The sequence below is a fragment of the Panthera pardus genome, unplaced genomic scaffold, assembly GCF_024362965.1.
Source record: "Panthera pardus isolate Hobbes unplaced genomic scaffold, ASM2436296v1 HiC_scaffold_20, whole genome shotgun sequence".
In the NCBI taxonomy this organism is placed as follows: Eukaryota; Metazoa; Chordata; class Mammalia; order Carnivora; family Felidae; genus Panthera; species Panthera pardus.
Window position 1 is genome coordinate 89,849,624 of NW_026526766.1, and position 26,855 is coordinate 89,876,478.

A 26,855-nucleotide genomic window follows, 5' to 3' on the forward strand; every position below is an offset into this window, starting at 1 on the left:
CTCGAGGCTCCCTGCCCTTCGGCCACTGCGGCCGAGTCCGGGCGCTTCTCGGTCCGGCCCGCCGAGGAGGCGCGCTTTCCAGACAGGCAGCGCCTTGGCCACCTGGCAGGGCTGGGTCGCCTAGCAACGGCGGGGTCCTTCCTGGCTCGGCGGCGCTCTGGGCCTGAGGGGAGAAAGCCGCTGCGGAGGGCGCTGGGGGCCGGCGGCGGCGGCGGCGCAAGAGGCGGCAACGGGACGGCGGCGCGAGGTTGGCGCGCCCCGGGATCCGGCCTCTGCACTTGAGGGGAGATGAGCTCGGCTGACAAGGCCCGGGTGGGGCTCGCGGCCGACGGGCCTGCGCCGCCCGAGGAGGAGGAGGGCGAGGGGGGCGGCGAGGCGGGCGGGAAGGAGCCGGCTGCAGACGCGGCCCCCGGGCCCAGTGCCGCGTTCCGCTTCCTGGTGACTCGGCGGGAGCCGGCCGTGAAGCTGCAGTATGCGGTGAGCGGCTTGGAGCCGCTGGCCTGGTCCGAGGACCACCGCGTGTCCGTGTCCACGGCCCGCAGCATCGCTGTGCTGGAGCTCATCTGCGACGTGCACAACCCGGGCCAGGACCTGGTTATCCACCGCACCTCGGTGCCCGCCCCTCTCAACAGCTGCCTCCTCAAAGTAAGTCACCCCCTGGGCCCCAGCCCCGGGGTCTCCTCCTGCCGCGCTCCCGCGGCCGCGTTACGGGTCCCTGGGGGAATCTCGGCCTGCGCCTATTCCGGGGATTCCCCTCGTCGCGTCCAGAGTGGCCGGGGTCGCCGTTTTTTGGAAAACAAACAAAAAACCTCGCGGCCGTTTGCTCCCGGCTTTCCGGATCGCCCACCCCCTTCCGACACACACTCTCGTATCCCGGGAGCTCTCCTCCGAGCCAGGTCCTGCCTGCGGCCCTGCGTCTGCCCCACTGCTGGCGCTGATTACTCTCTGGTGCTTTCTGAGACTCCACCCCCTTTGACCCAACCCCAGACCTTGCCTCCACAGTTGCTCCCATTGTCTGGAATCGACTCCCCCGAGGCCCTCCGCTCGCTTTGTTTACGGTGACGTGCCCTCCTCTGGTGCCTCTTCAGCTCTGAAGAAAATTCGGTCCTTTTCAGGGTCTCGGCTGTCTTAGCCGACTTTTTATATGGATGGTCCTTCTCACCTTGAGCCGCTGAGCACTTTCGGTTTTTTTTGTAGCTGAACATCTTTGGGATGTAGCATGAAAAGCCTCTGGAAGTAAATGCAGTTCTTAAACTTCAAGGTCTCTGTAGATTTAGTGCTTTCAGCTTCATACCTACTAAGTTTGCCTGCAGAAGTTTCGGGTTCCTAGTTTTACTGTTGGGAGATCACTGTTTTCCAATTTTTTTTTTTTTTTTTTATTCCCCGAATAGGAAGTCTTATCGTTCATTAGTGGTTTCAAGTACAAAAACTTGCCCTGTTTCCTTTATAGATCTTTATGCCTAGATGTGGTCTATAAAACGTGTATTCCCTCATTCAGCAGATGTTTGAATAGCACCATGTATTGGCCTAGTGCTATCTAGGTTCTGGAAATAACGCTGTGTACAAAACAAGGTCCCTGCCTTCATGGAGCTTACGTTCTTTGGCAAGTTGTGAACAGGCACTACAGAGAGTGATACACACTGTAAAGATCTGTGTCTATGCCCAGAGAATGTATTTATGTGACTTTCGCATACAGAGTTTGGAAGCTTTCTCTGCACCACCAATTAAAAACACTTTTTTAATGTTTTATTTATTCTTCAACGTTTTTTGTTTTTTTTTTTTTTTTATTTATTTTTGGGACAGAGAGAGACAGAGCATGAACGGGGGAGGGGCAGAGAGAGAGGGAGACACAGAATCGGAAACAGGCTCCAGGCTCCGAGCCGTCAGCCCAGAGCCTGACGCGGGGCTCGAACTCACGGGCCGCGAGATCGTGACCTGGCTGAAGTCGGACGCTTAACCGACTACGCCACCCAGGCGCCCCTGTTTTATTTATTCTTGAGACAGAGAGACAGAGCATGAGCAGGGGAGGGGCAGAGAGAAAGAGGGAGACACAGAATCCGAAGCAGGCTCCGGGCTCCGAGCTGTCAGCACGGAGCCCGATGCGGGGCTCGAGCTCACAGACTGCGAGATCATGACCTGAGCTAAAGTCGGATGCTTAAACTACTGAGCCACCCAGGCGCCCCTGCACCACCAATTTTAAATATGAATCAGTCACTGTGGGTAGGGTGCAGGGAGCCCACACCCCTTTTTTTTTTTTTTTTTTTTTTTTTTTAGCGTACTTGAAAGTTTTAAGCAAACAACATGTCATCGAGTTAGATCATTGGTAAACTGGGATGACTAAACCCTGTAAGATCTTGGAGAAGATACGAACAAATTAGTTCAAGTGTAAACAAATCAGGTAGACCCTGGTACTACTGTGAAATTGAGAAACAGGGAGGGAGGCAGAAGAAAGGGGCTTTAAAAGGTACATCCCTACTGTTCCTAAGGATGTGCATGTGCACATGAACTAGAGAAAACCTTAAGTGTGTGTGCCCAGCGTGACACAGATTGAATACTTTAGCAGAGAGAATTTAAAGACTGGAAGAAATAGGGAGGCATGTACATCGGGGAGTGTTATCTGCTGGTGAGTCTGAAGCAGTCCTGAAAGAACGTAGGATTTGGTTCAAAAGAGGAACATGGGAGAGGGGCCTCCAGACAACAGAATGAGCTGTCCATGTTACACACATAATTAAGTCGTGCATGTACTTAATTGTTTGTGTAAGTAATGGTGGGTCAACCGAGCTCTCCTAGGGAGGGAAATTGAGGTGAAGGCCATTAGGGAAGTTTGACGGTCTGAAGAAGTTGGCTTCACTCTAAGAAGCCTGAAGGGCTGTAACGGTTTCATAAACATGGACTGACCTGGGATGGTTCAGGAATATGAATCTGGTGGGCCCAGAATGCAGAAAATTATTGTTGGGGTCAGTATAAAATAGAGGTGAAGAGATTGGGCTTTGGTACAAAATAGCAAGATAGGACACTCTCAACAAGGGGGTTGCTAAAACCTGTGTTGTTTAGATTTTTTGGCAGATTAAATTAAATACATCTATGTACGTATGTATATGTGGATACACATATATGCACACACACACGTACAATCACTTAGTACAGGTCCCGACATGCTGTACTTAAAGTAATAAATGCAGTCATACAGGTATGAAGGAATACAGGTCTGGATTAATGCTGTAGCTATGGACATGAAGATATCCAGAATATTCTGATAAAAATTAGACTCTCGTTGGTTGCACAACTGTCTAACAAGTAAGAGCAAATCTTTTGTGTTCCTCTTGTAATTGATGGGTTGTCCAAAGTTAATTAGTGGCGTCTTCTCCTCCTGTACTGTTCTTTGGAATGCACATCACACAAACCATCCGTCAGCAGTCTTATTAGACTACGACCATTTGGTGAATGAATGCTGAGTTGTCCCTGAAATTCTGAAAGAGGCTTCTGTAGGGTAAATCCCTGGGGTATGATGGTAGGATTCTAAAGAAGTTGGTATCAGTACTTTGATGGCTCTACCCATTGGCAGTGCCTAAGGATTTAAATTGCTCAGTGCTGGGGCGCCTGGGTGGCTCAGTCGGTTCAGCGGCCGACTTGGGCTCAGGTCATGATCTCACGGTCCGTGAGTTCAAGCCCCACGTCGGGCTCTGTGCTGACAGCTCAGAGCCTGGAGCCTGCTTTGGATTCTGTGTCTCCCTCTCTCTGACTCTCCCCCAGTCATGCTCTGTCTGTCTGTCTCAAAAATAAACATTAAAAAAAAATTTAAATTGCTCAGTGGAGTCCAGCTTGCCTTTGCTCTGATTCAAAAGGTGGGCCAGTCTGCAGCCTGGATCAGTTTAAGGTATGGCACTGCTACAAGGCTAGATGCTGAGCTACTCTGGACCTTTTGCTCTATGACCCTTTATTTAGATTATGAATTTCTTTCAGGAACATATGCAGTTATATAATAGTTCAAATACTACCTGCTATTTGCAAGTTACTGTCCTGGGCACCGAGGTTGTATGATATAAAGGAAAATGCTAGAAGTGAATGATCTGAAAAAATAGAACTGGGATTTAAGAATAATTTGCGGGCTGCCTGGGTGGATCAGTTGGTTAAGTGTCCGACCTTTGTTTTTCACGATCTTGTAGTTTCATAGGTTTGAGCCTCCTGTCAGGCTCTGTGCTGACAGCGTGGAGCTTGCTTGGGATTCTCTTTCTCTCCCTCTCCCTCTCCCTCTCCCTCTCCCTCTCCCTCTCCCTCTCCCTCCCCCTCCCTCCCTCCCTCCCTCCCTCCCTCTCTCTCTCTCCCCTTCCCCCACTCTTGCTGTCTCTGTCTCTCAAGATAAACTTTACAAAAAGAACGATTTGCAATTTCTCTTCCCATTAGACTGCTGAGTTAGTGAATCATCATCTAGTTGGATACAATTGCAAATTCTAATGTTTGTATAACTAATTTTATTCTGTATGAATCGTTACGAGTATGAGAAACTATTAACTCCACATTAAGTAACTATTGACTGTCTTTGGGATCCTATTCTTGCCTTCAAGAAGCTTCCTGTTGAGTAACTTCAAGTGAATTTCTATTCATTAGGTACTTACAAAGGAATTAGCTAGTAGCAGTAATAGTGGCCAGCTGGGAACAGGATGGTATATAATTAAATGATTGGCTGGGTGTGGTCCTCTGGGAGCTGGGCTCCTCTCTGTGGTGTGTGTTCCTTGAGCATCTGGCTGCATGTTTTCATTTGATGGCTGGTTTTGTGAGTTGGAGACTTCCTCGGAGGGACAGCGTACTCATTCAAACTCATACACACGAAACCGCATGGGCTTTCTCCATTGGTTGAGAACCAAGCTGCTCTCTCTCCTCTCAAGAGTTCTTCCTACAGTGAGTGGGACCAAGAGTTGCTTTGATTTCATCCTCTGCTGCTAAGTTTACTTTTAGTTCTTTAGTAGCTTTTATTTGTAGCAAATCTACCTATTCTAACAGTTATTGCTTCGCTTACAGTATTACAAGGTTTGTGAATGACTTTACCTCTTCCCTTCATTTGGTGGACAACTTTATATCTGCATTTTGCACCCTTTTATTAGGCCTCATTAACACTTAATCCTGAGAGAGTATTTGTCGTCATCATAGCTAACATTTATTGAGCATTTGTTAGTAGATGCTTTATGGGCATCTGATTGGCTCAGTCAGTACAGATTCTTTTGATTGATTGACTGATTCAGAGAGAGGGAGGGAGAGAATCTTACAGAGATTCCATACCCACAACTGTGAGATCATGAGTCAGGATTAACTGTGCCGCCCGTTGCCCCAGTCAGTAGAGACTCTTGATCACCCAAAAAAAAAAAAAAAAAAAAAAAAAAAGGCGCTTTACATCTTTATTTGTACTTCCTAACTCTGTGAGACTCGTATTATTGTTCTCTGTTTATAAATGAGAAAATTAGGGCCAGAAGTTTTAAGCAATTTGTGCAAGGTCACAAAGCTATGTGATAGAGCCAGGATTTGAACCCAGGTAGTCTTGGCCTCATAGCACAGATTTTTCAATCGTTATGTTGTGCTTCATTCTGCCATATTTCAAATTTTATTTACCCATACAAAGCTCTGGGCTCTGGCTAGCATTATTTTATCAACAGGCTAGCCAGCTACACTTCCGTTTAATTGGAGTTTCCAGTCTGCATTTCTCCAGTATGTTCATAAATGTATCCAAGAGGCTACCTTAAAAGCCTTTCTTTCTTTTTTTTTTTTTTTTTTCAACGTTTTTTATTTATTTTTGGGACAGAGAGAGAGACAGAGCATGAACGGGGGAGGGGCAGAGAGAGAGGGAGTTGGGACAGAGAGAGACAGAGCATGAACGGGGGAGGGGCAGAGAGAGGGAGACACAGAATCGGAAACAGGCTCCAGGCTCTGAGCCATCAGCCCAGAGCCTGACGCGGGGCTCGAACTCACGGACCGCGAGATCGTGACCTGGCTGAAGTCGGACGCTCAACCGACTGCGCCACCCAGGCGCCCCAAAAGCCTTTCTAAATCATGATTCCAGAGTATTCTTTAGGATAATAAAGGGGGACATCACCCAAAAAAAGTTGTGTTGTTTAAAAAAAAATAAAACAATGGGGTGCCCAGGTGGCTCAGTCGGTTAAGCGTCCAACTTTGGCTCAGGTCATGATCTCACCATCCGTGAGTTCAAGCCCCGCATCGGGCTCTGTGCTGACAGCTCGGAGCCTGGAGCCTGCTTCCGATTCTGTGTCTCCCTCTCTCTCTGGCCTTTCCCCTCTCGAGCTCTGTCTCTTTCTCTCTCTCTCTCTCTCTCTGTCTCAAAAATAAATAAACATTAAAAAAAAATTTTTAAAAACAAAACAAAAACTCTAGGTAAGGCTCTCAGTAGCTCCTTGGCCAAGGCATCTAACGTGCTCCTGAGACTCTTCAGAGTGAGATGCTGTGTAGCAAACAGCATTCCCAGGACTTGGCCACACAGCCGTACTTCAAGGGACAGTTTAGGGGGTGGTGGTGTTAGTAACACACTTTAGGAAAAGTTAGTCGTCTAATTCATTTGGTGGACAACGTGGTATCTACCTTTCTATGCTTATTTATTGTGTCATGTAGCAGTTTCGACAGAAAATAAGATTAGATTTTTCTGGTTATCCAGTGCTGGTTTCTAATGATCCCTTCTGTCTACACAAACCTTTTATCTGTTAGTAATTGAAGAATTTTATTCCCCAGCGGACTGAATGGTCTGTGATTGTTACCCATTTACTGTTTAGGTGATACTTTAAAACTGTTAATTGCACTCTGGTTTTCTGACACGTTCCCAGTTCAAACTTGACCGAGGACTAGTTAGTGGTTTGGAGTGCAACATCTTCCAAGTTTTTCCTGTGTCCTGGAGTGTAATTCCTCTGGGTTTGGGGACTTAAACTCATTTAAAGTGACTTTTATTAGGTCTATGTATGTCTTAGGCTTGAATTCCTTTGTAATCATCTAATAACTACCCTTTCCAATTTGAAGATCAGCCTCTAGGTAAAAGGAGATTGTCACTAAATCTGAAAGATTCTTCTTTCTTTCTCTGGATCCATTTCCCTGAAGACAGTGGGGTCAAGTCCTTTCCTCTTCCTGCCTCACATACCCACAGAAAGCACAGTTCAGTTGACTCCTACTTTGTTTTGTTCTAGCCTTCCTGGCTCTGAACCACTCTCTTTTGGTCATTTATCTCTTCCTTTGTCTTTAATGTCCCTTTAAAATCTCTGTTAAGAACTTGTAGTCAAACAGCTAAGCACTAAATAAATAGCACCACTGATATATGTCACAAACTCGGAGAAGGGAGTGATGGGTGAAAGCCAGAATGATCTCAGAAGGCTTCAGAGAGAGAATTAGATCTGGTGGGATGGATGGGATTTAGATAGGAAAACAGCATTCCAGAGAAGGGGCCAAGGGAGGCAGAGGACGGAATATTCAAGGAATGGCAAGTAGTCTAACCAGAGTGGACATCATTCTATAGAAACAGTGGATGTAGCAGTTGGAGTTGGCTTTCGGCATAGTTTCTGGATGAAATTTTAGATAGAACCTAAAGCTGGCGTTTGTATCACAAAAAAATTGTAAAAACCCAAATATCCAATTGTATCAAAGACGTATATGGGTATGTGTTTTCATGAATATGTAACGTGTTTATGGTTTTGTGAGTAGTTCAGCTGCGTGCTCTAAATGCTTTAAAGATCAAGTACGTTGCTGTTATGGCCATTATTTATGGCAGTTCTAAAAAGAATGTGGGAGCCAGGCTATGAATCATGGCAACATTTATTCTGACTCTTAAAACAAAAATCTTTATTTCTTGAGTAAGTACTCACTTTCAGACACGCACTTGATCTTTTAAACGTATGTCTTTCAAAATTAAGAGAATCGATACAAACTTCTGTATATGCGAACGTGACCTAGTCGACGCTGATGAATCACTCAGTACCCTAAGTAATGTAAATATATTCCTCTTAGAGTGAAATATTTATCTGATAGTTTTTATATCTCTTACTTTCAGGTTGGCTCTAAAGCAGAAGTTGCTGAGTGTAAGGAGAAGTTTGCCACCTCGAAAGACCCCACAGTCAGCCAGACTTTCATGTTGGATAGGGTGTTCAACCCTGAGGGGAAGGCTTTGCCGCCGATGAGGGGATTCAAATATACTAGCTGGTCCCCCATGGGCTGTGATGCAAATGGCAGGTGCCTCTTGGCGGCACTGACCATGGACAATCGCCTGACCATCCAGGCTAACCTCAACAGACTCCAGTGGGTCCAGCTGGTCGATCTGACAGAGATTTATGGAGAACGTCTCTACGAGACCAGTTACAGGCTCTCTAAAAATGAGGCTCCGGAAGGGAATCTCGGGGACTTCGCGGAGTTTCAGAGGAGACACAGCATGCAGACTCCGGTCAGGATGGAGTGGTCGGGCATCTGCACCACTCAGCAGGTCAAGCATAACAACGAGTGCCGGGACGTAGGCAGCGTGCTCCTGGCGGTCCTCTTTGAGAACGGTGACATTGCCGTGTGGCAGTTTCAGCTGCCCTTCGTAGGGAAGGAATCCATCTCATCGTGCAACACGATCGAGTCCGGAATCAACTCTCCTAGTGTTTTGTTTTGGTGGGAATATGAGCACAATAATCGGAAAATGAGCGGCCTTATCGTGGGGAGCGCTTTCGGACCCGTAAAAATCCTGCCCGTCAATCTCAAAGCAGTTAAAGGCTATTTCACTCTAAGGCAGCCTGTTGTCTTGTGGAAAGAGATGGACCAGTTGCCAGTGCACAGCATTAAATGTGTCCCGCTCTATCACCCTTACCAGAAGTGTAGTTGTAGCTTGGTGGTGGCAGCAAGAGGATCCTACGTGTTTTGGTGTCTTCTTCTGATCTCCAAAGCAGGCCTCAATGTTCACAATTCCCACGTCACAGGCCTTCACTCGCTGCCGATCGTCTCCATGACTGCGGACAAGCAGAACGGGACGGTGTACACTTGTTCCAGTGACGGGAAGGTGAGGCAGCTGATTCCCATTTTCACAGATGTGGCGTTAAAGTTTGAACACCAGCTAATTAAACTCTCGGATGTGTTTGGCTCCGTGAGGACGCACGGGATAGCGGTGAGCCCCTGCGGCGCGTACCTGGCTGTCATTACGACCGAGGGCATGGTCAACGGCCTCCACCCCGTTAACAAAAACTACCAGGTCCAGTTCGTAACTCTCAAAACCTTTGAAGAGGCAGCTGCTCAGCTCCTGGAGTCTTCCGTTCAGAATCTCTTCAAGCAGGTTGATTTAATAGATCTGGTTCGCTGGAAGATTTTAAAAGATAAACACATCCCGCAGTTTTTACAAGAAGCTTTGGAAAAAAAGATCGAAAGCAGTGGGGCCACGTATTTTTGGCGTTTCAAACTGTTCCTCTTGAGGATTTTGTATCAGTCGATGCAGAAAACCCCTTCAGAAGCATTATGGAAACCGTCCCACGAGGACTCCAAAATCTTACTCGTTGACTCCCCTGGGATGGGCAATGCCGAGGAGGAACAAGAGGAAGGCACTTCCAGACAGGCCAGTAGGCAGGGCCTTCAGGAGAGGAGCAGAGAGGGCGATCCCGAGGACCCCATCGACGACTCACTGACCCCTGGAGACGCCGGGGGCCGGGAGCCGATGGAAGAGAAGCTCCTGGAGATCCAAGGGAAGATCGAAGGCGTGGAAATGCACTTGACCAGGGAGCACATGAAGCGGGTCTTAGGAGAAGTGTACCTGCACACCTGGATCACAGAGAACACGAGCATCCCCACCAGGGGCCTCTGCAACTTTCTGATGTCTGACGAGGAGTACGATGACCGCACGGCACGGGTAGGTGTTTCTAGCGGAAGCACGAGAACGGTAAGAGGTCTGCTTTCTGCATGAGGGAGAAGTGGCCTAAACCAATTCCTAACCCAACTTTGACTTCGATATTTTGTAAGGAGTTGATTGGCGTGAGGTGCAGGAGAATAAATAGGAAACGTGGATTAATGCAGAGGACATTTGCAAATCGTACAAAAAACATTTCGATGCTTCCTCCCACCGCAGCCTGATGGATAAGCAAGGTTTGCGGGCTGAGATCCCCCGGCTGTGGATGAGCCGGAGGAGGCTTCGTTTAGCGAGTTGTATGTGACTGGGCAGTGACAGCAGGGCAAATGTGACCCCCTGCTTGCTTCCCTCCCTGTTTGCAGAAGGTTCTGGGGTTGGGAGACGGGGCGGCGGTGGCCGCACAGGGACTGCGCACATTTGGGAAGACTTGACGAGGCCTTTTGATGTAGTCAAGAAGGGCATGTCAAGTAAGCAAATTATTACTCATAATGTTTACTTTTACAAAAACTGGGCTTAATCTGTATGTTGGTTTAGAAGCATCTTAGAGCCTTATCCGAAACGTATTCCACAGAATTCAAGTTCCCTGATAGAACGATAGGGTTACATTCTGTCCTCCACTTAGAGGCTCCCAGTGTACCTTATCCTTTTGATGGTTCTGGGAATTCCTGCGGAGAAGAAACCCTTTGACTTTGTGTACTTCATTGTTACCCTGACATCAGGGAACCTTTCTTTGTGAAGTAATAGCTGCTAAAATCCTGAAGAACTTTTGTTTCAAGGAATATACTTTATACTAACGTATTCAGAACTACAAAAGCCCGCGCTCCTTTTTACTCTTTAGACTGACACTTCTTCTCACTGCCCAGAGTCTTAAAATTGAAGGCGATAGGGGCACCCGGGTGGCTCAGTCGGTTAAGCACCTGACTCTTGATGTCAGCTCAGGTCATGATCTCACGGTTAGTGAGTTCACACCCCGCATCAGCACGGAGCCTGCCTGGGATCTTCTCTCTCCCTCTGCGCCCCTTGCGTGCACGGTTTCTCTCGAAATAAATAAATAAACTTAAATAAAATAAAATCGAAGGTAGTAAATTCAGGTATCTTCATGCCTAATGTTAAACCACTCACAAATTACTTGCTGCATTTTCTTGTTGGAAAGTGTGCATATCCACCCCGAAATTATTACGCCTAGGATATCTACAGTAAAATCTCAAGAGTAGTTACAATGTACTGTTCATGTAACTGATTTTTCATCTCCGAAAGTCCGCTCTTAAAAAGTATTCCATTGTGCTCCCAATTGCGAATTGCGAGGAAGTTTTCTGGACCTAGCAGGAGTGTTACAAGAGTCGGTGAAAGATTAACAAAACATTTTAGGAAGTACGTGGTGGAAGTTGGTGTTCATAGTTTAGGTAATTGTCCAGGTGGGCAATGAGCACAGGAAACTACTGGCATAGTCACGTGTTTCCAACAGAGCCAGGGGAAAGGAGGGAAGATAGCATCTCTGTTATCGGTAAAACTGAGTTTTGATTAGAAACGCTGCATTTCAGGGCACCCGGGGGGCTCAGTCGGTTGAGCGTCCGACTTCGGCTCAGGTCATGATCTCGCGGTTCGTGAGTTCAAGCCCCGCGTCGGGCTCTGTGCTGACAGCTCAGAGCCTGGAGCCTGCTTTGGATTCTGTGTCTCCCTCTCTCTCCAGCCCCTCCGCTGCTCCAGCTCTGTTTCTCTCTCTGTCAAGAGTAAATAAGCATTAAAAAAAATTAAACACTACATTTCATGTCTTTAAAAAAATCCCACTATATACATGAAACGAACCTTTTCAAACCTAGCGCATTGATCTAGTAATTACAAATTGTTTCTGAGATCCTCAGCCTGATATGTTGGTGTAGTTAAGACTATCACTGCCACCCGCCACCCCCAGCATTTTTAGGTATTTTCCCCCCTAATTGTTCTTGCCTGTAACCTACTAATACTACAGCTACATTGTGCGTATGTTTGTGATATAGATTATATACATCAATGTGCTTTATGCATAAAAAGGGTAAGAATTCTTTTCCTCCCAAGAATAAGTATTTGCCCCTTGGAAGGAACAGTATCTCCCCCATTGGGAATGTAGGAGTTACACTAATACAGTTGGGCTTGCACAATCAAGGCTAGTGAGGACAAACGTGGAAGCACTTCTTCCTTGTGTACAACTGGAGTGCGTCTCTCCTGAAGGAGTCCGGAGTAGGTTTTGTCATACCACCGTCAGCGTGTTTGACCTGTCCGGAAAAGAAGGGGGGGGTGGTTGTCGCTGCATAAGGGACCATAAATTAGAATTCTTAAGGCTGAAAAACCTAGAAAGCCAAAAGGTAACGGGCTTTAGATTTGTAAATTACGTACTGAGTAGGTCAGACACCCTTTGGAGCTGTTAAGATACCCTTCAGAACTTCAGAGAGCTAATTTTAGCGAGTGGCTGAATGTGAGTTCTTCTGCCAGAACTTAAGTGTAAATGGATTAAAAAGCTTGAAGGACCTTATCTCCTAGTAAGACGAGGAAGTTCTAAAGGCTCGTTGTATCCATGCCTGCAAAAGATGTAGCCACTGAAGGCTTTTTTTCAACAAAGTAATGAAGTAGATACCTTTTTTTAGACTTTGATTTTTCTTGTGCTGTGATCCTAAGGAAGCAGAGAAAAGCCGAAATAGGGACCAGCTCTAGAGCCTGTGCTGTCAACCTCTCCACGGGGGGCCCAGTGGTTCACAGATGGCAGGCTGCTAGATCAGATTGGTCATGGGTCTTGGGGCTATCAGAAAGGGAAATGATTATTTTTTAATCCTGCTTATACGTTGTAAGCCTGTCTTAAAAGAACGGACGTTTGTACAATCTTACAAAGTTAGCATTTCACAGAATACTTCACCCGTAGACTTTATGCTTTCCCTTCTTAAGTCATTATAAAGAATAGCTAAATACTTTGTCTTCTAACAGAACTCTGAATTCCTGGTTTCAGAAGCTGCTAAAACAAGGCAAGTGGTAAGATTTTGATTTTCGGAACAGTTTTTTCTTTAGTGGCTAGCGTTCACCCTGTTACCCGAGGGTCCCTCGATGAATTTAGTTTACTCAGCTAGTCAGCACGTGGAGAAGGCCTGGCTTCGTCACGTTCAGACACCATGAGCGGCCTGCGTGGAAATGCCGATCTCCCGTCCATACGGCATATGTTTCCCTTCCTCCACTGGGTCAGTAGGCTTTTTCTTTGACAAGTCTTACACTCACCCCACTAAACATTGCCGACTGCTTTGTCTCATTAGGTGCTGATTGGACACATCTCAAAGAAGATGAACAAACAGACCTTCCCTGAGCACTGTAGTTTGTGTAAAGAGATCTTGCCATTCACAGATCGCAAACAGGCAGTCTGCTCCAATGGCCACATCTGGCTCCGGTAAGCCATTGTAAGCCAGCCCCTGCTTTGTGCACCTCTTCCAGGTTTGTGCCGCACCGAGCGCGGTAAAGTGTGTGTCTAAAACATGTCGCCCCTGCCACTCGGTTGGAGAAAAGCCACTACCAAAAAACCAGGCATAGACTTTTTTCATCGGTCTTACTAAGGCCAGACGCTCTCTAAAGACCATGTTTTTACCGCCTGACGTACAGAGGGCTTTCTTTATTTTGGCGATACGGTTTTCCTTTGAAGGAGCATTAAAATTGTAAAGTATTACAAAAGTAGTATCTGTTAAAGTTAGTGGAATATAAAAGAGGTCGTGCACTCGTTTGGGTCTGACTTTATGCTGAAAGGTGGAAGTCTTCCTGCTCTCACTGGAAGAGGGCATCTTGGCGTGCTCAAATCCGACAGACCCGTGAGCCGTGTTCGACACCGGGCGTCACTCCCCGGCCTGCTCCTTGAAGCGCCCGCGTCTCCCGGCTTCCTGGACACCATCCTCCCTGGTTTCCTTCCGGCCTCTGACGCTTCGTTCTTACTGTCTTTGCTGATTCTGCTTCGTCCCCTGGAGAGCCATCCTGGACCTGCTTCTCCTTTGTCAGCACTTCCCCGGCGGTCACACACCGCCTGTCCGCGGGTGACTTAAACGGAGAGAGCTTTAGCCTGAATCTCTCCCCCGAAAGCCAGACTTTCGTGTCCGACCACCTGTGCAGTGTCTGTGTTTGGACGTTTAACAGGCGTTTCCAGTTTGCATCCAGCCTGTTCTCACTGCCTCCGCCTCCCCAGTCCTGGTGAAGACACCATCCTCCCTTGCCAGGGTGACATAGTTATCTCCCAGCAGGTGTCCCCGCCTCCTCCCACGCCCTCCGGTCTGTCGTCAGTGTGGCCATGATTGTGATCCCACTGAGACTTCATCCCTTCATGTCACCCCTCTCTCCGCTCAGAACTCTCCAGAGGCTGCCCATTTGGGATGAGTAAACCCCAAAACCCTTTAGTGACCAAGACTGCACAGCCTGGCCCCCATCCCCTCTCTGACCTCCTCTCCTGTGCTTCTCCGCCTCGCTTGCTTCGCTCCAGCCCACTGGCCTCAGTGCTCCTCAGGCACACAAGGCACCCCTCCTCCTCTGGGATGTCTGCACGGCCATTCTCGCTGCCTGGCAATGCTCTTCTGCCCGGTGTCCGCGTGGCTTCCTCAGGCCTTCCTTTCTCGGGTAGGCCTTTTTCCTGGCCACGCTACCTGGAACCGTAACCCCTGCTGGCGTCCCCTGCCTCCTGGTTTTCCTGTCGCTCTTCCTTGCCTTGTCGTCCTCCCTAGCAGTCACCGCCTCTTCATAGACGTTTACCGTTTGCTTCTCCCTCTCGTCTGGGATACAAAGCTCCATGAGGACGGGGAATTTTGTGTCCACAGCTGTTCCTAGAACAATGCCTGGTCCTTGGTAGGTACCCGTTCCGCCTGCCCTTTGTAGCCTGGTCCCGATGGGTGTTTAGCGAGTGGTCACAGGACAGGGCCGAACCTGGGGACGTCTCTTCACGTCCCGTCTGTCTGCACCATTAACTTTGTCTTCTGTACCTTTCAGGTTTTCCCCATTGTACTGTCACATCCTTAAACACAGTGCTTAGATCTAATCTTCAAAATCACATACGAGAATAATTTGCCATATGATACCTGATCGTCTTTTTTAACATGTCAGAAATTCAAAATATGGACAGGTGTGGACAGAGTAAACTCTTTCCCAGTGACGCAAATGGCCAACAAGAAGTGGCAGCGACTGGACTGGAAGCTTTGTATGTCTTGGCTCAGCAACCTGCCCCTGAGCGGGGACCCTCACTAAGGGTGGGGCAGCGCAGGTGTGCAGAGGGCTACCTTGTGGCCATGCGCGTGAGCACCGTTTACGTGCTTTACTTGGTTAGCGGATGGTTTTACGGGAACTGTGTGGCGAGTTGCTCCTGACGATCCAGTCTGTATTCTCTCAGGTGCTTCTTAACCTACCAGTCCTGCCAGAGTCTGATCTACAGAAGGTGTTTGCTCCATGACAGCATCGCCCGCCACCCAGCTCCAGAAGGTGAGTGCTTGCCCAGCCTTGGGAGGGTGGCACTGACTCAGCTCGGGTCAGGCTCCGCCCTGCAGCATCTTAGGCCACTAGGGACCGTCAGTCAGCAGGCTCATTCTGCTCTTTGCAGTATTATCGTGAAACCACAACTAATGAAAAAATGATAACTGGAATATGTCACGTGGAAGGATATAGTTACTGCATGTTGGTGTGTGAGTAGGGCTGCAGTTTGCTGTTCCGTTACTGCAAACAAATTATTCATTCAGAAAAACGTCAGAGCTTGTGTTAGGTGGCACGTGTAGATTATATTTGGGTGGAGATTCTACAAATGATGAGGTATACGAAGACAGCATTGCTAAGCCAGAATATTCGGTATGTGCTTGGACTCATTCTTCTAAAAGCCATGACGGGATTTTCCTGGTTAGCCTGTATTCTCTTTCCTGATGGGCCCAGTGACAAAGCCCACATTTCTGAGATGATGAGTTGGAAGTAAGATCATAGAAGCGGGCAAGGAATTAGTGACTTACATAGTCACATGAACGTCAGATTCATGACCCAAAGCTCATTCACGTCACATCGCACTCTAACCAAAAAGGCTAACTAGACATAAGCGTATATAATTATCTACATGTTTGGGGGAAATTTGTGGTCTCGATGAACTAAAACAAAACATTCTCCACAAAACTATGCCCTTTTTCTTGACTTTTACTCCGAACTGGCTAACGTCTCATTCTGAGAAGTTGGTGTGCTGGCAGCTTGTGTTCTTTTTAAGTTGTTACTATGGAACAACTATGGAAAATGTAGCCACATACAAAAGTAGAGAGTATAATAAATCCTCATGTAGCCATCATTCAGAAATTGTCAGCTTGTGCCTTTTTTTTTTTTTTTTTTTTTGATGTTTATTTATTTTGAGACAGAGAAAGTGTGAGCGAGGGAGGTGCAGAGAGGGAGGATCCCAAGCGAGGCTCCACACTGTCAGCACAGAGCCCGATGCGGGGCTCGATCTCACAGACTGGGAGATCACGACCTGAACCCAAATCAAGAGTGGGACGCTTAACCGACTGAGCCCCCCAGGCACCCCAGCTCGTGGCTTTTTGTTCTTTCATCTGTAGTCCCCCATTCGCTTTCCTCCTCTTACTGCGTTATTTTGAAACAAATTGGAGGGAACTTTAAACACTCACTGCAGTTGAGAATTGGTATGTTTAGACAGGAAATCAGGAAAAGATTGAGACAAATCAAAGAAACAAATACACCTGCCAAATTGACCTTGAGTTGAGCTACATACAGCTTGAGGAAGAACGAGAATCTGTGGGTCTGGAGAGCAGTCGTACAATAAAGCACTTACAGATTAGGGGAGTTTTTAAAGAGGGAGACGGTGTTGAGCCAGTGTGGTCATGCTTTTTTCCAAGTAATACATTAAAAAAAAATACCATTACTGTAATTTTATAAAAGGATATCTTAGGGGCATCTGGGCGGCTCAGTCATTTAAGTGTCCGACTTCAGCTCAGGTCATGATCTCGCGGTTCGTGGGTTCGAGCCCCGCGTCGGGCTCTGTGCCGATGTCTCGGAGCCTGGAACCTGCTTCAGATTCTGTGTCTCCCTCTCTCTCTGCCCCTCCCTCGCTTGTGCGCTCTTTCTCTCTCTCTCTCTCTCTCTCTCTCTCTCTCTCAAAGATAAATAAACATTAAAAAAATTTAGCATTAACAGTGTACTAAGGCTATGTTCCCAGAACAGAGTACAGTCCCGTCCTTGAACTGAGTAAGTTTAGCTGTATGAATCATTCATTCATTACCCTTCTCTTCCTGTTCCGTCATAGAGGGATGAAAATGTCATCGCACACTTAGCTTTGGGAGGCACAGATCTAGTCCAGCTGGTGTAGGATGTTGGCGCGAGGTGCTCTGAGGACGCAGGGCCGGGACCAGGCCTCTTGTGCGTTCACGCTGTCCGGCCAGGCCTCGGCCCACCCGCTCCGAAGCCGACACTCAACGCCACTTGTCTTCCTTTGCAGATCCTGACTGGATTAAGAGGTTACTGCAAAGCCCTTGCCCTTTCTGCGATTCTCCCGTCTTCTGAACGTCAGCGGTGGGAAGATGGGAAGGGCACGTACTCTGTTACAGAAAATGCCCTCTGGCTTGAAGACGTAGGACGCGCTGGCTGATCCCGGCCTTCGGGTGGCGAGGCTCTCTCCAGGAGTGTAGATGGGGCCCTGGGAACTCATTTCTGAAGCACGGTCTCTGTCTCCGGGGACTAAGGGATTTCTTTAAAACAACTGAACGCAGAGATTTTGAGTCATTCTGAGATGAACATTAGCCCCCCGCCTCCTCACCCAGTGAGGAACACTTACTTTTCAAGTGTTTTGACTGAAGCAGTTTGAACAACAAGAATGCCCTATCGTCTCTGGGAACAGAACGATCTCTTCTAGAGAGTCGGGGTAAGGGCCTCGCTGGACCAAGTTGGGCTTAACGCTTGCCTTGGTGCCGAGCTGCTCCAGAGAGCCTAAGCGCGTGGTGCATGGTACGCGATATTCCGGCACACGTTAAAAGTGTCGGAAACAGCACAGGGTCCTGATGCTTTGTTCCGAACAAACAGCCGCAGATCTGTATCCCGAGGATTCCTGTTTCTCGTGCATATTGAAACCATTCTCATAGAACTGGATTTTTAAGAGGTTGAAGCCAAGACTAAAGTTGGCTTCAATGTGTCAAAAGGTCAGGTGATTCTCCTAAGTTAATAATTGTGACTTATTTTTAGTGAGCTCCCATGTTAGCTCCCTTTGTCCTTAATATGTAAAGGACATCTGGTATTCCCGTTCGCCCGTGACACCTCCCTGCTTCAGACTGACTGTCACAGCCTACGTGAGATTTTTGTACATAGAAGAAAAAGAATATTTTCTCCTTAAAACTTGGAGTGTTTTTAATGTTGACATGTCCAGACATTTCATTGATATCCAGTATGAGAACGTGCAGTCCATCTAAAGACTTCCAGGAAACTTCCAGAAAGCAGTGGGCAGCCCAGACGTGCTCTGGTGCCACAGGTGTGTGCGGCTCAGTTGACGGGAGCCTGGGAATTTCTTAGTATAAAGGTCCTTGGTATTTGTAATACTGGTATTTTCCTCTGGGCTGTTAAGAGGAGATGTTAGACATTAATTGGCCTTAAAATTTAAAACTAAAGATGGACATTCAGGAATTACAGTGTTGCCAGATTACAGAATAAGTGTCCTAGGGATTGGTGCTAATCAACAGGACTGCGATGCCCACAGCTCGAAATGGTGCGTATTTCCGGGAAGTTGGATAGGAAATACAAAATGTGAAATTGTCACTTCTGTCACATGCTGTCTGGCCTTTATCCTGACATTTATTCCTGCCTTTCTTGTGATTGCTCAGAGAAAGACATCTTGTCCTCGCTTCAGAAACACTTGCTGTTTGGACGAGATGCCCCCGGACGCCCCCCACGCCACTGCATTGTTGCCCCTCCGCTCGCATGTTGAGAGCCAAGAGCCCTCCAGAGACGCTTCCAGTCTGCTTTGAAATGTCTTTTGTTTCCTGTTCTAGCTTTGTCTCCTGTGTTCAAATCTGTATTTTCTGGAGTCTTCTGCTTATCTTTCTCTTGGTGACTTCAAGAGTAGTGTTGATCCAGATGCCCGTGTCCGGCATGTTAAGTTGATTTTCAGGAAAGAATCAGGCGGCATTAAGGTCGTGGGTGGGTGACACAGCTCAGAAGGCGGTGTGGCTGTGGTCGTTTGTGCCTGTAGCTGTTTGACGTGACCGCAAATAGGAGGGTAAAGATTGAGATCATGTCAAGGAATTATTGCAGTTTTCATAATCCTGGGATGCTTAGTTTCGCATATTTTTGGTTCCAACCAGGGTCAGTGTTCAATTTGTTCCGATTGGGGACTTCTGTGCTGCTGCCTTTTAAAACTTACATTAAGTTTTCATTTAAAACAGTTGTACGTTTGGGGGGAATTTAACTCTTGGGAGTTAACTAGAAGGGTCTCCCAAATTATTTTGTGTGTCTACGTAGGAATAAGCATGGCAACTGTTGGGCTAGAACCTGGCTTGTCTCTGCGCGCGACTAGGCCTGGGGGCATCCTTCAGATTCTGAAGCCCACCCGACCCCTGCTCGGCCCGCGTTTCTGCGTGGAGCTGGGCGGTCTCCCCCTCTTCCACACCCACCCCCTCAGCCACGGAGGCTGGTGTGAGCTCGTGGCAGCATCACAAACGCAGTCCGCTTCCGACTTCACAAAGAGTCAGAGCCCCTGATGACAGAGCGCCGGGCAGTGGGACCCTGGGAACGCAGCGGTGACCCCTGGAGTCTTCCGGCTCGTTGTCTCTCGCGGCTTAAACTTGTCGTGCCCTCCGTGCTTCCTCACATCCGCCTGATCTGGTTAGTGGATTTTGAGTTTCTCTCGGCTGTCACTGTAACAACCGTTTCAGAAGCGGCAGAAACGGTAGAAGCCACGGTGTCGCGCTGCTTGGGAGCACGGGGGCAAAGACTGTGTGCAGTTAGGCCTTTTCAGCTACAACACGTTGCATTCGGGAGTCTGATAGCCACACCTGGATCGCGCTCTTTCCGCCCGGGGTTAATTTGTCCCCGTTACTCTAGATTAGAAATTGATAGCTTGTTACGCTCGAGATTCATTCTGAGATCCTCGTGTGTCCACCACCCAGACTTCACGCAGCCTCTGCCTACTATTATATCTGCCAGAACTACCAATTATTTTTCAGTGTCAGGACTTATTAGAACCACTGGCGAAGCGTGTGGTTGAGTGTGACATTTTTCTGCCTCTAAGAAGTTTTTGGGAATGTTAATGTTGAAACGTGCGGGTTGGACCTGTTAGCGAGTGTCACGGGTTAATCGGGTGAATGGAACGTTAAAGGGTAGTAATGGAATATTGAAATATATTCTGTTGTAACTACAACACTATCAGCTAAGAAGCAGAAGAAGTTGGTGGTTATTGGTGCTTGTCACGGGGAGTTTTATGGAACACCTGCTCCGCTTGCAACAGTCAAACCGCTTCCGAGTTTAGTGACTTTACCGCAGGAATTCACGCCACCGGTCCAGGTCCAGAGCCTTCTTGTTCCTGATTCCTCTCTCTTGCCTGTCCTTCCTCTTGATTTCCCTTCCTCTGGTTTTCTCAGCTTTAGGACACGTCCAGAGCTAGCAGATTTCATGCTTGAAAGAACGACAGATCAGTGGTAAAATCTGTACAAATTAAATCACACGGTAGGTCTCCCTTCCCAGAAGAGACGGCATCACACGGTGACTTCTTTCTAAGGCTAACAGTGTTAGTTGTTAGCTTGGTAAACCGTATCTGGTTTTCTTCGAAACTCTTGGTTATTTCCGTGGCAGAGTGCTCAGCAGCTCCTGGCTGGGCTTTGGGGTAGAGTCTGCTAAATGTTAGGTCCTTACTCTACCCACCCCCGTCCCCAAGCCAGCATTGTCCTGACAAGCAGAACTTCTGGTGACGCCAAGCCGAACGGGTTGTATGAGAAGTCAGCCGGCCTAAGTTTTTCCAAGGGAAAGATCTATTCTGCCCTTTTTTTTTTTTTTTTTAAAGAGATTGGGTGGTAAAAACAGCCAATAGGCAGAGAAATGAATGAATGTCTTAATGTTAGCCCCCCGTGGACCCTTGAGGGCGTCCGCGTGGCTCCCGTGATCAATCACGAACACACCTTTCTGCTCACACGCTCCCAAGTGTGTCCGTGGAGTTGCACAGTTTGGTGAGGCTCCAGCGTGTCTCAAGAATCTAACCTCGTCCCTCAAGGTTGTCAGTTTTACGGGTGCCTGTAAAAGATCTAACTGCGGTGACTTGTTTTCATGTTAGTCCTTAGTGGAAGCATGCACAGCTTCGAGCGGAGTAGGTGTGTGTCTCAGGTCTGATAGTTATTAAACTTCAAACCGCTCTTTCTTGAGGCTAAGAAAGGTTTGGGGAGTTATGATCTTCACATTTGCTAAGATGATACCTGCTATTTCAAGTGATCACGGGGCACCTGGGTGGCTCAGTCGGTTTAGTGCCCAGCTCTCTGATTTCCGCTCAGGCCATGATCTGACGGTTCATAGGATCGAGCCCCACATCGGGCCCTGTACCAACAGCGCGGAGCCTGCTTGAGATTCTGTCTCCCTCTCTTTCCCTTCCCCACTCTCTGTCTCTTCCTCTCTCAAAATAAAAAACGTTAAAAAAACTTTTTAAGTGATTACAGAGCATGTGAAATCTGACTGTCCTTAAGTGGAATTAAGTCAAATTTGCAAAATACAGAGTTGTTTCTAATGGTCTGAAATACTATAGCGTCACTGTCCTGATGAAACAGCAGGGTTTTTCAGATGACTGGGCACTCGTTTCCCAGGTGCTGCTGTAGATCAGTATCAAGCCTTCTAGCCAGGCTGAGTCTGGTAGGCAGGCTGCGGCCTCCCTCTGCAAATGTGCTCTGTGTTAGAGCAGGGCTGCTTCTGAAAACTTGCTGTGGAAACCAATCAGTTTAAGGGGCGAATGGCTGTTAAAAAAAATATGCTATAAAGAAGTTACTCCTTTTAGAATATGACTGCTTCTCCCTCAGTGTCTTTATCTGATTAGGTGACTCAGCTTTTCTTACCTTGCTTTTTTTTTGAGTTATAATTATACTCGGGGTGGGGCGGGTCTTAATATACAACCTGAGGTCCCAGTCGGTGAATGAGTTTATTCAGGGCAGGATTGTTCAGATGGCCAACACGGCGGTGCCATTCGTTCCAGGCTGGGCGGGAGCTGAAAAGGCGGCAAGATGATGCCCGCCTCCCGACGCGGTACAGGTGGAGCCCGTCCAGGTGAGCTGCCGTAACTGGGCCGGGGAGGTTCATTTAAAGTTCGGCACTCTAAATCTTGTTCATTTCCATGGTAAAAATCTGCTTCCCTAGCCTTCACGACATCCCCTTACTCTCGCAGAAAGATCCCGTAAGGTGGTCAGGCTGGACCCCGGAAGAGGTGGCAAAATGGCTACGAGACACTTTTGTGCTTTATCGGTTTTACGTTTGGCGACCAGACTGCTGGGGTGTCGCACGCTTTGGTCTGGGTGCTAATGCAAAATTAAAAGCAAAAATGGGTTATTATGGCTTCTTCAGGACTTTGACTCAGATTTGTACTTTACGAAAGGAACATGAATATCAAACCTGTTTATACAGAAACAAGACCGCATAGAAAAATTAGTGTGTTGTGTATAGTGATACATAGTTTATGTTTACCCAATGCCTGTGCTAATCTTCGTGCTCAGCTTTGAATTATATGTATGTTCACATAGGACTTTTTTTTTTTTTAATGAAAAGAACAGGCATCTAAAATCTTCAGGTTATGGAGAGAGAGTTTCTCAGTGCTTACCATCTGGTTGGGTGGTGTGGTTTTGACTTGGCATTTAAAGGAAACTTTAAGAACAGGAACACCTTTGGCCTGGAATACCCCGCATCCAGAAACATTAGTTGCTTCTCTGCACTGTATATATGTACATAGTGTTCATGATTAGATTGTAAGCTCCTCAAGGGCAGGGACCGTCTGCTTCATCTTGGTAGTTCCTGCAGCACCTAATGTCAAGTGCCTTGCACGGAGTAGGTGCTCCTGATGCGTAGGATGAGTCACTTCCTGCCACCTTCAAGACGGAGCATGGTTCCCTTTTTCCAGCGCGTTCAAAACTGCAAAGACTGCCGACCCGAAGAGGGCCAGAGTCCCGCTTGGGTTCGAACTGGGCTTCCTGGGTTGAACCAGGCCACGCCATATCATCAGCACTCGTTCGCCGCCTTTTCCTGAAGATCATATCCCAGTGTCCTGAGCTTTTATTTAATACTAGGGCAAAGGTTGCCGGGACAAGTTTGAAGTGGAGAAGAGCGGAGAAAAAACAAAGAGGAGGTTGTGGAGGGTGTGTTGTCGGCATACAGCCCCGCGGGGCAGTCTTTCTTTAGTCACTGCTGAAGAAGGAAAACCTAACAGGCACTCGTTTCCTTTACCGGTCAGCTGGTTGGCCGGTTTTGCAGTTAATGAAAGATGGTTGGTTTTTAGCTTTTTCCCGCTTTGGACGCCCCTCAGTTGCTCGTATGCTTCTAGTAAAGTTGCTGTGAATATCCGGTGCTGTACATAACGGCAGTTTTGTAAATGTGGAACGACCTCGAACATGTGGTGTTTTGTATGCAGAGCCGCAGTATTATCTTGGCCACTTTTTTATTCAAAATAAATAAATAACAGAATTGTTTGTATATTGTGTGCATACTTTGTCAGGTTCACGTGGTTTGTAGCCAAGTCTAGAAACCTCCTCAGGCCCAGCACCATCACCAGCAGCGGTAAGTAATGCCCAGGCACGAGCAGAGGAGGAAAGAGCCGTGGGTGTTAAAGAAACGCCGGTAGCAAGTACGGCAGAATCCATTCAGTGTGCCTTTGGTTTATTCCAGAAAAAGGTACGAGGAACGTAAGAGGAAGCAATCAGAGCTTCGGTGTGGCGTGGGACACCGTATGTCCTCGGCGACGTCAGCTACGTAGGACCTGGTGAGTTTGTAAACGAAGTTCTGATTGCAGGATTTCGGCAGCGACAAACTCGTAACTCGGAGCCCTGCCGAGAGCAAAGCGAGAGACGGAACAGGATGAGAAAATGAATGACCCTCCTCAAAGTAAGAGTAAAACTGCTGAAAATCAAAGGCAAAGAGAAGGCTTTGAAGCAGCCAAAGAAAAAGACATCACTTTAAAAGGAGCAGAAAGAGAAGGTACCTTAAAAGGGGCAGTGGTAAGGCTTCAAGAAGAATTCCGGATGCGGACGGGAAAGTGGGAGGGCTGCAGAGGGGCGGGAAGACTGCAGCTACCAACCTAGAATCCACAACTCCATGAAAATGCCCTTTAAATGAAAAGTACAGGGGCGCCTGGGGGGTTCAGTCGGTTAAGCTCCCGACTTCGGCTCAGGTCATGATCTCACAGTTCGTGAGTTCGAGCCCCGTGTTGGGCTCTGTGCTGACAGCTCGGAGCCTGGAGCCTGCTTCCGATTCTGTGTCTCCTTCTCTCTCTGTTCCTCCCCCTCTCACACTCTTTGTCTCACAAATAAATTAACATTAAAGTTTTTATTAAAGAGGGGCACCTGGGTGGCTCAATCGGTTGAGCGTCCGACTTCAGCTCAGGTCATGATACCACACTCCATGAGTTCGAACCCACGTCAGGCTCTGTGCTGACAGCTCAGAGCCCGGAGCCTGCCTCAGATTCTGTGTCTCCCTCTCTCTCTGCCTCTCCCCTGCTCATGCTCTGTCTCTCTCTGTCTCAAAAATAAGTAAAAACATTTAAAAAAATTAAAAAAAAATTTTTAAAGAAATGAAAAGTCAGATGTTTTCAGGCAAAAACGGGAAATAACGCATCACCGCCAGATCAGCACTAAAGGAAATGCTAAAGGGCGGGGGGGGGGGGGTGAGTGGGGGGTGGAAGGAAGATCCAAGAAGCTGCAAGGACTGGAGAGCTGGAGGGCAAGGGGCGGGCGGACACCAGGTACAAAGTACCAAGTCCCGAGGTTCTGAGACGAGGCAGGAGTAACCACCTGAAGAATAATAAGAAGGTGTATGATTCAGCTAACAAACAGGGGAAAACTAGAACTTTTTTTAAATAACCCAAAACAGGAGACAGAAACCTAAGATGGACTAGGCTGGGAAAATGAAAAGCAATTAAGATCATCGATTTACACCCAGTACAGCACTAATTACATGAAATGTAAATGAACAAGGGATCCAAATAAAGCAAGGGTTGACAGAAAAACAAACCATGTTGCTCGGAAGTGATAAATATTTAAAGTGGAAAATATTTAAAAGTTTATAAAGTACAGAAGCTTTTAAGGGATGGAAAAGGTAGCTGAGGTTCCACTCTGTCTCCGCCCCCCCGGCCCTCAGGCCCCTTGCCATAGATTTTCCTTCTACACAGGCGATCAGCCCGACACACGGTACTTTGAAACCGTGGCTCATCTTGGCTCTGGCAATCTGGGGAGTGGGTTCAGGGGTCTGGGAAGTGCACGGCGGAGGTGCCCACAGGATGGGTTTCATTCCTGGGCTTGCGGGCGGCCTCCGTGTGGGTGAGCGGCGGGAGGGCGGGAGGTCCCTGCTGTATCTTCTCGGGGCTTGGGCACAGGAGTCTGGAGGGTCACAAACCTTCAGTGCGCAGTGCTGGTGTCCCTTCCTGCACATCCAGGAAGCATTCCCTGCCCCCGTGCCCATGGCTCCTTTAGCGACGACCCTGGTGCAGCCCTGCGGGTGACCGATTTGCTCAGCTTGTGTTTGCCCAATAAATGTATTTAATTCTTTTTTTTTTCTTTTTTAAAGTGGTTCATATGTATGGTTTTTTTTGTTTTTTTTTTCTTTTTTTTCCCCACTCCCATCTTTGGAGAAGATTTTCACAGGATATAGCAAGGGGGAAAATTTTCTGCTTCTTCTCCCCAGCTCCCCAGCACATTAAAATTCTGGTTCCACTGTTTTCTGGCCTCCATGGTTTTAAGTAATCTCCCCCCTAAATGTAATGTCTTTTGTTCTCTCTGCTTCTCCTATCTTTGTTCAATTTGTCCGCGGCTTCGGTAACCGTGCTCCGGGTGCCGAGGCTGGGATTTGAGCTTCCTGCCTCGAGATCAATGGCTCTCTGTGGGTCTGAGGCCTTTCTCCAGCACAGGGGGCTCGCCTGGCCGCACCCAGAGGTGCGGGGGAAATGAACACCCCCTCGGGGAGCAGGGACCTGAGATCACAGCTCATTCTCATGGCCTGTTCTGGGGGCAGTGAAAGCAAAGCGATCGGTCCCAGAGGCAGCCCTACAGAGCAGCCGCTCGAGATGGGATTCCGGAATCGGTTCACTTGCCGGTCAGTCGGCAAGAGGTAGCACAGCGCTGGTGGGACGTCCCGGGAGCTGCCGACAAGTGTGCACGCAGAGCAAGATCTCCCGGCCTCAAGCCGGGCTCCTGGTAACTCAGATCCGGGAGGAGGACCCGAAAAGACCTGAATCCCCAGATTCCCTGGAATCCCGTCGGCCAGCAGACTGGTTCCGTCCCCCTCGCTAAGGGGGAGCGTCTCTGATGGCCAGGAGGCCTTGCTAAGGTCACCCGCAGCCTCACAAGACGGAATTTTCCCTCATCCAGATCTGTCTTCACCCCCCTCATCCTCTCTAGGTCAACACTGGGGTTGATTTCGGCCTCGCCCACGTGGGGAGTCACAGTCACTGCCATGGGGGGACATGGCGGCCTCCCCAAAGGGCTGCGGAAATCAGGGAGTTTGGGCTGAGAGGGGGGAGACCAGAGGCCTTGCAGGGAAGCCTGCGGGCGTGGAAGCCCGCTGGGGGACCCTGGCGAGGACACCTAGACGCCATCCTGTACGACGATGGTGGCCGATTGACGCCTCAGGCCGCAGTAGCCTTTGGTGCTCAGTGCCAGCACGGTCTCCATGACAGCGCAAGGGACAGATGGGCAGCACTCGGGAACAGGCTCCGTGAGGCCAGAGGACGCCCCTCAGGCTAACGACAAGGGGTGGGCGCTGGGGTCAGCGAGCAGCTCGGTGGTGACCGTCCCCTTTAGGCCGGGTGTGAGGTCAGAGTTCCTGCCAA

At 48.3% G+C, this 26,855-nt stretch overlaps 1 protein-coding gene and 1 long non-coding RNA gene across 6 annotated transcripts; one reads left to right on the forward strand and one right to left on the reverse strand.

Annotated features, from left to right (window-relative positions):
• Nucleotides 1-23,509, forward strand: GTF3C4 (general transcription factor IIIC subunit 4). 5 transcript variants are annotated; one of them, XR_008424382.1, is made up of 6 exons: nucleotides 6-645; nucleotides 8,036-9,853; nucleotides 13,126-13,256; nucleotides 15,225-15,313; nucleotides 17,310-18,332; nucleotides 22,026-23,509. XR_008424382.1 is itself a non-coding variant. In XM_019420716.2 (5 exons), exons 1-5 carry the CDS (start codon nucleotides 289-291, stop codon nucleotides 22,055-22,057), a joined length of 2,427 nt encoding a protein of 808 aa, XP_019276261.1. In that variant the 5' UTR covers nucleotides 5-288; the 3' UTR covers nucleotides 22,058-23,509. The 5 variants fall into 5 exon arrangements, 4 of the variants coding, with proteins under 4 accessions (XP_019276265.1, XP_053764458.1, XP_019276261.1 ...); XM_019420716.2 differs by lacking the exon at nucleotides 17,310-18,332 and having other exon boundaries at nucleotides 5-645; XM_053908482.1 differs by having other exon boundaries at nucleotides 17,310-23,509.
• On the reverse strand, nucleotides 23,458-25,074 carry LOC128778656 (uncharacterized). Its single transcript, XR_008424385.1, has 2 exons — nucleotides 24,015-25,074; nucleotides 23,458-23,859 (listed from the first exon to the last, which is right to left on the reverse strand). It is a non-coding gene; the product is annotated as an uncharacterized LOC128778656 (long non-coding RNA).
• Between the last annotated feature and the right edge of the window lie 1,781 nt (nucleotides 25,075-26,855).

Bases quoted from the DNA above. Each gene is read 5' to 3' on its own strand.
- GTF3C4 (XM_053908482.1), top strand. From the start codon at position 289: ATGAGCTCGGCTGACAAGGCCCGGGTGGGGCTCGCGGCCGACGGGCCT. The intron at 9,854-13,125 runs GTAGGTGTTTCT...TTGTCTCATTAG, and splicing joins ACGATGACCGCACGGCACGG to GTGCTGATTGGACACATCTC. The intron at 15,314-17,309 runs GTGAGTGCTTGC...CTTCCTTTGCAG, and splicing joins CCGCCACCCAGCTCCAGAAG to ATCCTGACTGGATTAAGAGG.